At 39.0% G+C, this 12,778-nt stretch overlaps 1 protein-coding gene across 1 annotated transcript in view; it reads right to left on the reverse strand.

Moving 5' to 3' along the window:
- The window catches only part of si:dkey-34e4.1 (carboxyl-terminal PDZ ligand of neuronal nitric oxide synthase protein), a 53,397-nt gene extending 48,208 nt beyond the window's left edge, over positions 1-5,189 (reverse strand). Inside the window, exons 1-2 of the mRNA XM_046839803.1 lie at positions 4,786-5,189; positions 1,533-1,604 (exon numbers count right to left, since the gene is read on the reverse strand). Coding sequence (XP_046695759.1) covers positions 1,533-1,604; positions 4,786-4,890 — 177 coding nt within the window. The 5' untranslated portion in view covers positions 4,891-5,189. The remainder of the gene's footprint in view (positions 1-1,532; positions 1,605-4,785) is intronic.
- Positions 5,190-12,778: the final 7,589 nt, after the last annotated feature.

A 12,778-nucleotide genomic window follows, 5' to 3' on the forward strand; every position in this document is an offset into this window, starting at 1 on the left:
TTCTTCACAACGAAACAAAATCTCTGTGAATTTTTTTTAAGCATGGTTGTCACCTTGCCACCTGCAATTATCAGTAAAAACAATACAAATGTTTATTTACACAATTTACACCTTGCACACTTAAATCTTTTTTTTACTTTTTTTTCACAGAAAGAAACAACCCAGAAAGAGTCAATTTGTTTAAAGGGAGAAATTCCCCATGTACCACTATATGCTTTAAAATGTCTAAATTAAAGACAGTTAAATTCATCATCTGATGTTTGCATTTTTTTTAGTACACTTTATTACATATAATACCCTGAATTAGTTTCTATATAGTTATTATAATCAAAGAAGCTTATTTTACTAAAAAAAAAAAAAAAAAAAATTATTATTCGATAAATCGGAAAAGAAATCGCCCGATAATCAATAATCAAAATAATCGTTAGTTGCCGCCCTAAAGATTAATGTCTTGCTATAGTCGTATGATGTGAAATGTTTGTATTTTTCAATCGAAAGTTTACTTACAAACCTCAAACCTCAAACCATTCTGTAGAGTTGAACCAAAAATAACTTATTATAATTATTAGGTTCCAGTTTCTACACAATAAAGCTGTAAAGCAAATGCTTCTCATCGAATGATTAACAAAAAAGGTCGACATTTTCTATGAGGAAATTAATTATTATTATATCTTTTTGAAATGCGCCTCCTGTGCAGAAACTTCTAATTACGTAAATCTTCGGAATAAAAAGCAAAAACTGCCTGCATTTTTGCCCATTATGTTCGAATATAGAAATGACAAAGAAATACCAGAGGCTGATTGGTAAAAGACTCGTTTACAATTCAATAAAATGTATAAGCAAACTGTTTTGGAATGTGCTGTTATGGAAATTAATATTTAACTATTAAATGTACGAATGTACGGTATAATTCAAAAAAGCAAAAAAGTTCAACATTGAGGTTCGAATAAATTGGATTCAGTATCAAACAAAATCATTTTATATGTTTTGTAACCTTAAACTCATCTCAATTTTAGGCATTTTCCAACCCCTTAAAACAAAATTCAGCCTTTACTGAATTTACATGCGAAGAATCATTGAAACTTCAATGTTCCGTGTCCCCAGTATGCAGAACCCTTCTATTAAAGGAGAACTCACACTGACTTTGTGTTACTACAACCGTATTTTTCACAAGCTCTGTTCTAAACATAACCTCTGCATAGAAATGACAGCATGTGCGTGTAAGTGCACCGGGCTTTAATCTCATTTATCCGCACTTGGTTTTGTTCTGTGCACGTACAATAAACCCCCGAGAACAATAATGAGCAAACACCACTACGCAAATTAGGCTCAAGGTGAACCACCTACTCACACATGCATGCACATGCCCATAGGTGCGTTTAATAGAGATGATGAAGTGGAAGAAGATTTTCCCCCCCAAACTACTTATTAATAAACCACATTTAAACTGCTGGAGGAAGCCAAGCCACAAAAACACAGCACCTGCAGAGGAACCCAAAAAATGACACCCAGCAGCAAGGGTGTGAACTTACTCTGATTCTCCGCATAGCAGCCACGATCTCCATGCGACTGTTGGGTCTCGGGACATCCAGACTTCCAATATACTGTAACACACACAGATGCAAGTAGGAAAATTTGTGAAATGTTTAACATATTTAGGAAGAAGTCAGAAGTAAAGAGGTGGAAAGAGTAATCAAATATTCTGCTCAACTAAAAGTACTGTTACTTCAATGACATTTTACATAAGACAGATTTTAAGAACTACTTTAAAAAGTAAAAGTACTTTTAAAAGTACCAAAAAAGACTCAAATTGAGTAACGCGAGTAAATTCAATTCATTTTTATTTGTATAGCGCTTTAAACAATGAACATTGTCTCAAAGCAGCTTTACACAAAAAATGTGGTGATTAAAAGTGAATAAGATGTTCTTCATAAGTAAGTTTGTCCCTGATGAGCGAGCCGGTGGCAACGGTGGCAAGGGAAAACTCCCCGAGATGGCATTAGGAAGAAACCTTGAGAGGAACCAGACTCAAGAGGGAACCCATCCTCATCTGGATTGCACCGAATGTAATGCCTTACTTTCCACCTAAGCCTATTAAGCTCTCAGACGTGGTCTTCAGTTTGGAGGGATTGTGGTTTCTTGATTTCCTGACAATTTGTATTTCTTGTTTTATTAACTCCAAGGGAGAAAATTCTGTTCCTGTAATACCGTAAGGCATGAAAACCTTTGCTGCTTTGAAAAAAAAGACCATCATACACTTCTCATTAATGCTCACGGTAGAGCACCATCTTCAATCAACAGTACAAGGATTGAGACAGTGAAGTAATGAGGTGCAAAGTTTCCATGTTTGTGTACCACCTTCTGGTCGTTCTATCATTCATTTTCATTCTACAGAACATTCCTCGGTCTAAATCATCAAGTAGAGACAGCCAGGTCACTCAATCACCAGCTCAATGCAAAAGAGTCAGACTTCCAGATTTTCAAACTCCTCAGTCTATCATGGATGATAATCCCAGCAACCCTGCCGAGAAACAGCCTGTACTCATGACCTTATTCTTTCTGTCGATATCCACAGCCCATGACTGCAAGACAAGACAGCGATGAGGCAGAGATATTCATCAACCGAGTTCCCACTTGCACACTGATCATTTCATGCCACTGTTCATTCTCACCATACCTATTCATCTTTCCTGGTTGAATTATACTCCTGAAGCCTGGTGTGCCAGATCCTAGCAAAACATCTCCTGCTGTTTCCTGAAAGAAATAGCACTGGGGCCTGATCCTTGCCCTTTACCTTCCACTGCTGTTTCGGCTGCTTGTTTGTCTGGCTTTGTTTGCACTCATGATTCATCTACCTGCTTCAGGCATTTAGAATAACCGACTTAAAAATCTAAAGAATTACTGTTGTGATCATCTCAAACATACTACTGGCAATATGCTCTTAACCTAGATCCTGTACAAGTCACCCAAAGGAGAATAAGTTCCTGTTTATTCTTCTATTTCAAGAGGTTTTTTTTTTGCCACAGTTTCTGACTTACTGAATAGAGATCCAGATTGAGACTACTACCTCCTGCTAAAAGTGGTATACGAATAGGACATTTTGATTGACATGCAGATGAAACATCAGAAGTTATTAAGTTGGTCTGTACCGCTAATATACCTGAATTTCGAACACTATAATCAACACCTTGGAATTGGATTGCATCAGACACGTCTGTGATTTTAAGAAACTGAAGCCAAAAGACCTTTAGAATGGTAAAAGCAGACACAAGTTTTCTTTGCGTTTTTTTTTTAAACACTAACACTTTAAAGTGAAACGTCCTACATTTTAGAAAATCTAATAATCAGATATTCCTCAGAGATCTTCCAAAATATATCTCATGATCTGTTAAACATAACTATATATTTTAGTACCATTTGGGAAAGCTGTGATCAGCTATTCTGGATCAAATCCACTTCCACTTATCATCCACCTTCTCCAAACCTTTTTAAATCATTGCCCACAGCAAAAAAAAAAAAGATCTTGAATCTGCATGAAAGCTTCGTTCCTCCCAAGGATAAAAGTTTAAAGGATGAAAATCTAAAAAACACCTTCATCCTCCACCACACAATTTGAGATAAACACTGACACTGTGTAAATAATCGGTAAGTAATTATTAATAGATTTTCTGCATTGTTTGGTATGCATTCTCTCAGAAACTATGCATATGCTCAAATAAAATAAACAATAATCATGCCCCCACCGCATCTTTAAATGTCCGCTTTAGGTGAGTGTGTGCCCCCAACAGCCTCAGATTGCTGTTCATAACTAACTGGTGTGAACCTAATGCTATCTTTTGTTTCTTTTTTAATCCCATACACCTTTAGGTTTGATGTATCCTGAGATGCCCTTTTACCAAGGTTGGAAAGAGTGCTTATATAAGTTGCTATAGACCTCTATGCATCTTAGACCAGTCTGATCATTCCCAGCACCAAGATGTTTCGGCCTGCCGACTCTCTGCAGGTGGGATGTTTTTCGCACCATTTCTGTGTAAAATCTAAAATTGTTTGTAAGATCAACCGTTTCTGAAATACTCTGTTGTCCTTCTTTTACTTTTTATTTTATTCTTAATTCTAATTCTAATTTTTTTCATATGAATATTAGCTGAAGCTCTTCACTTTTATGCAATGCCACATGATTGGCTGATTGGTTGAGTTCATGAATGCAAAGGTTTTGCCATTAAGGTGGATGGTGAATGTAGGTTTCCTACAAACTAACATTAGTTCCACGATTTCATTTAATGTCTACAAAATATTATTAAATTGTCTGAAAGGGGAGTATTGTAATATTGAACAATAAAGCAGCTGCTTCCAGAGTTTAAGGAAACAAAAAAAGACATAACTTTTCTCATGCACATCTCAAAAACATGTATTGTGGCAGATGATCATGGTCTGATTCAGCAATTGGACTGCATGCCACAAATATTTATTCATTGATAAATTGGATTTGACTTGGTCAGTGATATATGCATGTATATGTCCTGCTCTGGATCTTCCTTTATGTAACCAGTGTGTAAGGATGTAATCGAAATATACAAATCATTGCATATATATATGGTATAGTATGAAAAGCAGAGTCATGCACGAGCTTCTCCTGCTCAGGTTACTTCTGAAAAGATTCTTTTCCACTCTTGTTTGTTTTTTTTTCTTCGAGGGATGTTAAAAAATCCCAAATGCTGCGTGCAATAATGTAATGCAAATAAGTTGAAGTCCACGCAAAAGCACTTGACTCGCTTTTGGCTTCACCTTGGCTTGGAAATTAATGCCGTGCTGAAACGCCTCGTCGTTGTGCAGCGGCACGCGCGAGTCCGCCGCGTCATCCACCAGGTTGTACCTGTTCCGGCCAGGCATTTCCTCCCCAAACTCAGGAAAAATATAGTTATTTATATTCAGAAAATAAACTAAACAATCCACACGTCCACAGGATATTCCACTCCTAAATCTGCGCTGGGTCGAGATCCACCAAACGTCTCCGTTTCTTCTAAAATGTCCCAGCGTGTAACCGAGGACCGGAGACCAGCACGCATTGTGGAGCAGGACAAATAAAAGGAGGAAGGATTCCAAAAATAAACAAAATATTAATAAATATATGTTTATTCTTTTGCCCCAACTTTCCCCTCCGACCTTTTTCTGGTTTGTTAAATATTTTATTACAGAATTCTAACTAAATTCTGACACTCAGAACCGAACCCGTTACCGCACTTCGAAAATCCCGAACAATTCCCAAGAGCTTCCTTCTGCTCGAGCAGGTTGGCACGCGGGCCGTGGGGCGGAGCTCATTTACATATCAAAGCACAATCTCGAACGTATTGGAGCAAAGTTCTGTCACGTGACCGCGCAGGGACATTGTTGTGTATGTTTACACACCGCAATTCAAAAAATGACCGTTGTTTTGCGACCTGGTTTGAGCTCGACGAGTCACGTGACACACACACACACACACACACACACACACACACACACACACACACACACAAAAGATTTTATTCTTTTTATTTTGGGCAATAATAATGATTTGCTTTTATTACTGACTTTTTGCCTCAAATGTCATTTCCTGCTGCTACACATTGCATTCACTTAATATATAACTTTGTATGTATATTTATATTTTCTCTTTTTTTTTTGGCTTTTACTGTGAGCAACTGCAACCAAACAATTTGCCTAGAAGATCAATAAATGATTCTGTTTCTGATTGATTTTTATTACACAGGCTGTATTATTAAACATATATAATACTTACATTATTTGGCAGAGTCCCCTATTCAGAGTCACTTACATTTATCTCATTCATACAACTTAAAAAGCTACAGGGTTGCTCAGAGATCTGCCTTTGAATTCACAACCTTTAGATACAAAGTCCAATGCCATAGCCATCACACTAACACCTCCCCTATATAAACATATTTATATTTTTATACATACCGACCCAATAAAATGAAGTATATTCGTCAAAAAAATATGAGACACCTGCTTTTGGAGATTTTTGAGGTGCTCAAACTGCTGTGAAGGGCCAAAACTTGATTTAGGGCCATGAGCAGAAAGTAAATGTTGCATGTTCATACTAGAAGAAAGCTGAAGAGGTAAGTGGTTTCAAACATTTTGGAGATATTGACAGAAGTACAGATTAAAGTGACCATTGTAATTTGTCCTTAAAGTGTCCATGTGCTGGTATAAGGTGACATGAAGTGACATTGTGCTGTGCCAGTCCCAAATTAAAGTGACAGTCCAGAGTCAAAGTGACATATACAATAATGCAAAAATAATTGTTTGCTCCAATCAGTAATCTTTGTTCCCGAGGTACACGCGCCACCATTTCATCTAACTCATTCAAAAAAATGTCTTTCTCCACCATCTCACAACCCACTTGTGAAGCTTAAGCACTGATGACATTAATCATCACGCCTTCAACCTCCAGCTTCCTGTTCATCAGAAACTCTATTCCTGGATAAATGGGGAGGGTTGCATTAGGAAGGACATCCAGCGTAAAAAATGTGCCAAATCAAACCAGAAATTCATACCGAATCAGTCAAGGCCCGGGTTACCAACAACCGCCACAGGAATTGTTAGCCAACAGGGTACCATTGGAAATTGGGCTACTGTTGGCCAAAGGAGGAGAAGGAGAGGAGGAAGACGTCTACAGATGTAGCAGGAAAAGCAGAAGTGTAGGAAAGTGGAGGTTCAGGTTGGTACTTTAAATGTTGGTTCTATGACTGGTGAAGGGAGAGAGATAGCTGATATGATGGAGAGGAGAAAGGTAGATATGTTGTGTGTTCAGGAGAACAAGTGGAAACGGAGTAAGGCCAGAAACATTGGAAATGGGTTTAAACTGTTCTTTCATGTTGTGGATAGAAAGAGAAATGGTGTAGGTGTGATCATGAAGGAAGAGTACAGTAAGAGTGTATTGGAGGTGAAGAGAGTTTCTGATAGGGTGATGAACGTGAAGCTGGAATTTGAAGGAATGATGATAAATGTCATCAGTGCTTATGCTCCACAAGTTCAAGTTCAAGTTCAAGTTTATTTCTATAGCGCTTTTCACAACGGACATTGTCTCAAAGCAGCTTTACAGAATTTAAGAATTAAGCTGAATGATGTGTATTTATCCCTAATGAGCAGCCTGGGGTGACCTGTGGCAATGAAAAACTGTTATGAGGAAGAAATCTTGAGAGGAACCAGATTCAAAAAGGGGAACCCATCCTCATTTGGGTGATATCATTAGTGTGATTATAAATCTTAAAGCAATACAAAACAAGAGGGAGTGAGAACTAACATGAGCACCAGAATGTAAGATTGTGAGTAATGTCCTTTCTACAGTCTTATACAGTCAGTTAACATTATAACCCTCAAAAAGTTCCAATGTCCAATCTCTACATGAAGTCGGATCCAAATGGCGCTGGTACGTCTCTAGATAGTTTGGGATGTTTGCTGGTCGGCATCTGCTTCTTTAAAGGTCCATAATCTTCATGAGGTGGAACGTGACTGGAACTGGCGCAACCTCGAGATGCCTCAGGATGGGTAAAAAAAGAGAAGCAATGGAGAGGAATTAGTGTAGCTGCTGTTCATGATATTAACAAGCACAAGTTGATAATGTGCATGTGATCAGATGTAATGGAGCACAAGGTTATGATATGTGATGGGTGTTATGTGTAGAACTCGCTAAAAAGATATGTTTTTAATCTGCACTTAAACTGGGAGAGTGTATCTGAGCCCTAAACACTGTCAGGAAGACTATTCCAAAGTTTAGGAGATAAATGTGAGAATTCTTTACCACCTTTAGTGGACTTTGCTATTTTAGGAACTACTAAAAATCTATTTTTTTGGGATCTCAAGGAGCGTGATGGATTGTGGAGTGTTAGAAGATTGGATAAATACATGGGAGATAAACCATTTAGGTCTTTGTAGATAAGCAGCAATACTTCGTAGTCGATTCCAAACTCAACAGGTAGCCAGTGTAGGGGATAATATGATGGTTTGTATGATTGGTTTATGTGGTCATATTTTCTCGACCTTGTCAGGACTCTGGCTGCTGCATTCTGAACTTACTGTAGCTTGTTTATTAATAATGCAGGACATCCACTTAGAAATGCATTACAATAGTCCAGTCTGGAGGTCATGAATGCATGGACGAGCTTCTCTGCATCAGATATAGACAATATGTTTCTTAGTTTAGCAATATTTCTAAGGTGGAAGAAGGCTGTTTTTGTAACTTGGTTGATATGATTTTTAAAAGACAAGTGGGTGTCTAAAATAACTCCCAGGTCTTTTACTGTTGAACTAGTAGTTACAGTACATCCTTCTAAATGCAGGTTAAAATGCAGGAGCTTCTGTGTACTGGTTTTTGGGCTGATGAGCAAAATCTCTGTCTTATCAGAATTTAATAATAGAAAGTTATGCGTCATCCAATCTTTTAATTCTTTAACACAGTTATCCTGGACAATTAAGATGTTTTGTCTGGTTTTGATAAGATTTATACGTTAACTGGGTTTTATCAGCATAACAGTGAAAGTTAATCCCATGCCTTCCAATAATATTTCACAACAAGTGGGTTGTGAGATGAGGAAGAAAGAAAAGTTCTGGAGTGAGTCAGATAAAGTAGTAGAGAGTGAACCTAGGAAAGAAAGATTATTGATTGGGGCAGACTTTAATGAGCATGTTGGTGAAGGGAAAATAGGTGATTATTTCCTTAAGGAGAGAAATGTGGAAGGTCAGATGGTGGTAGATTTTGTTTAAAGGATGGAAATGTCAGTGGTAAATACTTATTTTAAGAAGAAGGAGGATCATAGGGTGACGTATAAGAGCGGAGAAAGTGCACACAGGTGGACCATAGTTCTATGTAGGAGATGCAACCTGAAGGAGATTGGAGACTGTAAGGTGTTGACAGGGGACAGTGTAGCTAGACAGCATCAGATGGTGGTCTGTAGGATGGTTTTGGAGATGAAGAAGAAGAGGAGAAGAGTGAGGACTGAAAGAAGAATAAGATGGTGGAAACTGTAGGAGGAAGAGTGTAGTGTGAGATTCAGGGAAGAGGTCAGACAGGGACTCGGTGGTGGTGAAGATGTGCTGGATGATTGGGTAACTACTGCAGAAGTGATGAGGGAGGCAGCTAGAAAGGTACTACTTATTGTGAATTCTGGAAATAGAAAGAAGGACAAAGAGACCTGGTGGTGGAATAAGTAAGTGCAGGAGAGCATAAGGGGAAAGAGGTTGGCAAAACAGATTTGGGATCGACAGAGTGATAAGAAAGGTATGCAGGAGTACAAGGAGATGCGGCAGCAGGTAAAGAGGGATGTGGCAAACGAAGGAAAAGGCACATAAGGAGCTGTATCAGAGGTTGGACACTAAGGAAGGAGAAAAGGATTTGTACTGTTTGGCCAGGCAGAGAGACCGAGCTGGGAAGAATGTGCTGCAAGTTAGAGCAATAAAGGATGGAGATGGAAAGTGTTGACTAGTGAGGAGAGTGTGTTGAGAAGATGGAGGGAGTATTTTTAGCAGCTGATGAATGAGGAAAATAAGAGAGAAAAGGTTGGATGATGTGGAGATGGTGAAGCAGGAAGTGGATGGGATTAGTAAGGAGGAAGTGAGAGCAGCGATTAATTTGTCACCCAAATAAGGTTGGGTTCCACTTTTGAGTCTGGTTCCTCATAAGGTTTTTGCCTCATGTGTCTCACAGTTGCCATGGCTGCTCATCAGGGATAAACACACATCATTCACCTTAACTGTTAAATTCTGTAAAGCTGCTCTGAAAAGCACTATAAAAATAAACTTGACTTGACTTGATTAAGAGGATGAAGAGTGTAAAGTCAGTAGGACCAAATGACATACTGGTAGAAGCATGCAGATTTTTAGGAGAGATGGCAGTGGACTTTTAACTATATTGTTTAACAAGATTTTGGAAGGTGAGAGGATGCCTGAGGAATGGAGAAGGTGTGTGCTGGTACTGATCTTTAAGAATAATGGATAATGTGCAGACCTGCAGTAACTACAGGGGAATAAAGTTGATCAGTCACACCATGAAGTTATGGAAAAGAGTAGTGGAAGCTAGGCTGAGAGAAGAGGTGACCATCTGTGTGCAACAGAATGGTTTCATGCTGAGGAAGAGCACCACAGACGCATTATTTGCTTTGAGAATGTTGATGGAGAAGTAAAGAGAAGGTCAGAAAGAGTTGCATTGTGTGTTTGTGGATTTAGAAAAAGCGTATGACAGGGTGGAGAGAGGAGTTGTGGTACTGTATGAGGAAGTCAGGTGTGTCAGAGAAGTATGTGAGGGTGGTGCAGGACATGTATGAGGACAGTGTGACTGCAGTGAAGTGTGCAGTGGAAACGACAGACTGGTTCTAGGTGGAGGATGGACTGCATCAAGGATCGGCTCTAAGCCCTTTGCTGCTTGCAGTGGTGATAAACAGGTTGACAGACGAGGTCAGACAGGAGTCTTTGTGATGTCCTTTATGTCAGTCAGAGTCATAGATAAAGTTTATTATGTTTCCAGATGATTGATTTGTGGTGAGTGTAGGGAGAGTAGAAGAGCCTGGAGAGGTGGAGGTACGCGCTGAAGAGAAAGTAGTAAGACAGAGTACATGTGTGTGAATGAGAGGAAAGGCAGTGAAGTAGTGCAGTTGCAGGGAGAAGAGGTGGTGAAGGTGGTGGAGTCCAGGTACCTGGGGTCAACTGTGCAAAGTAATCTAGAGTGTGTTAGAGAAGTGAAGAAAAGAGTGCAGGCAGGGTGGAGTGGGTGGAAAAGAGTGATAGCAGGAGTGATTTGTGATAGAAGAGTATCTGCAAGAGTGAAAGGGAAAGTTTATAGGACTGTGGTGAGACCTGAGATGTTGTATGGTTTGGACATGTGCAGCGGAGGGACATGGGGTATATTGGTAGGAGAATGCTGAGGATGGAGCCGCCAGGCAGGAGGAAAAGAGGAAGACCAAGGTTCATGGATGTGGTGAAGATATGCAGGTAGTTGGTTTGAAAGAGGCAGATGTAGAGGACAGAGTAGTATGGAGACCGATTAACCGCTGTGGCGACCCCTAATGGAAGAAGCCGAAAACAGGCTCTTCAGAATCTGTTGTGCTGGCCGATGTACCTAAGACTATAGTAGCAATGGTTCTGTTTCTTTAACCAATCAAATTTTAAAATTTGCCTCACAGGGCCTAGCTAGCTAGCTGGCCCAGAATAGCGGCAGCATTTTTCCGTCCTCTGATTGGTTGGTCAGAGGAAAATTGTTACAGCAAGTACAAGTACAAGTTCGACTGGCAAAATATGTGTGCAGATCTGCACACATTAATACATCTGAGTTAGACTTTATTATGCCCACAAAGGCTGATGGAGGAAGAGAAATTGATTTGGACATAAAAATACATTTTCAAGAAAAGCTAGACATCGTGAGGAGGTTGGCCAACTCCGAAGCTGGCTATCTTGTATCAGCCCGGGAAAAGGTTTGTTCTCCACTTCCAGACCAGAGAATACGAGCAATACCACTGGCTTATAGCCTCTGAGGAGTGGTGCAAATTATGAATCTGCATCTCTGGTGAGTAGGTTGTATTTTATTAACATTTTAAAGTTTTTGTCAGGTTAGACAAATTTTGATTCTGAACTGCTCCAGATGATGTAGGTGGCACAGTTGCGCTTGTAGTGTAGAGGTTTGGAGTCTTAACTGGGTTTCTTGCTTTGGTATTTATCCTCCATATGTGAAATGCCTCTCTCTCTGTAATGCCACGCGTTGTTTTATTGCTTTTTTGTATAGTATTGATGGTTTCTTTGATTGTGACGTGATAGTGGTGGTATTAAGAGGTGGATTAAGTCGGGTAAGTCCCCACTGAAGGCCCAGGTACCAAATGCATGGCCTGTCACTGGAAGCAACTAAGCTGGTTTGCCAAAAAAAATTATGTTTTCATGCAAAACAGCATAGTTGCTTCTGTCTACCTGTGTTTTTCTGAACCGCAAGAAGAAACTGAAGAACCTGGGGAAGAAACTCACATGGGAACATGGAAAACTAGGTGGTGCATCTGATGCTACCTGGTATTAGGAAAGGACCAAAAACATTTTCATGTTAACAAGTTAGTAGAACTTACATGCATTTTAAATTCAATGGCAAAATTATATGATTGTATTCTAAACTGGGATTTTTAAATAGTCACTGGATGGATATCCCATTTTTTAATTGGACATGTTTTGAGCGTTATAGTGCTCTGAAATAAAATCAGATATTATATAATGCCATAATAAATAAGCTTTCAATTGTTCACAAATTTTCCAAGATAATTTAGCTAAATGCTTAGGAAACTGTTCAATGTTAGACATTTTTAGAACTTAGCATACAAAGGAGATGACCTATCTTCTTTAATTAATTTTTTATTTATGAAATTTTGAGTACTTTATTAATCCTGAAGGGAATTTGTCATTTTTCACATAACCCAGCTAGTCAGAGAACAGGGCACACCATGGTACAGAGACCCTTGAGCAGATTACAGTAAGTGCCTTGCTCAAAGGTTCAACAGTGGCAGAGCATAATGCATATGGCTAAATTTAATACATATTTACAAATACAATTATTAATATTTCCACCTCTGGGAAGCGTAAACGTGACATGTTTAAGTGTCTACTATTACATTAAAGGAGCTTGGAGATTGAATGTACTGTGAATCCTGTTTTAAAAATTAGAATTAGAGCGCCCTCAAGTGGCTGGTCCATGGAAGTGCAAAATTTGTGTAGTGAAAACAGAAGCCATAATGTCTCCATTGTTATCAGG

This window comes from Silurus meridionalis, chromosome 25, assembly GCF_014805685.1.
Source record: "Silurus meridionalis isolate SWU-2019-XX chromosome 25, ASM1480568v1, whole genome shotgun sequence".
In the NCBI taxonomy this organism is placed as follows: domain Eukaryota; kingdom Metazoa; phylum Chordata; class Actinopteri; order Siluriformes; family Siluridae; genus Silurus; species Silurus meridionalis.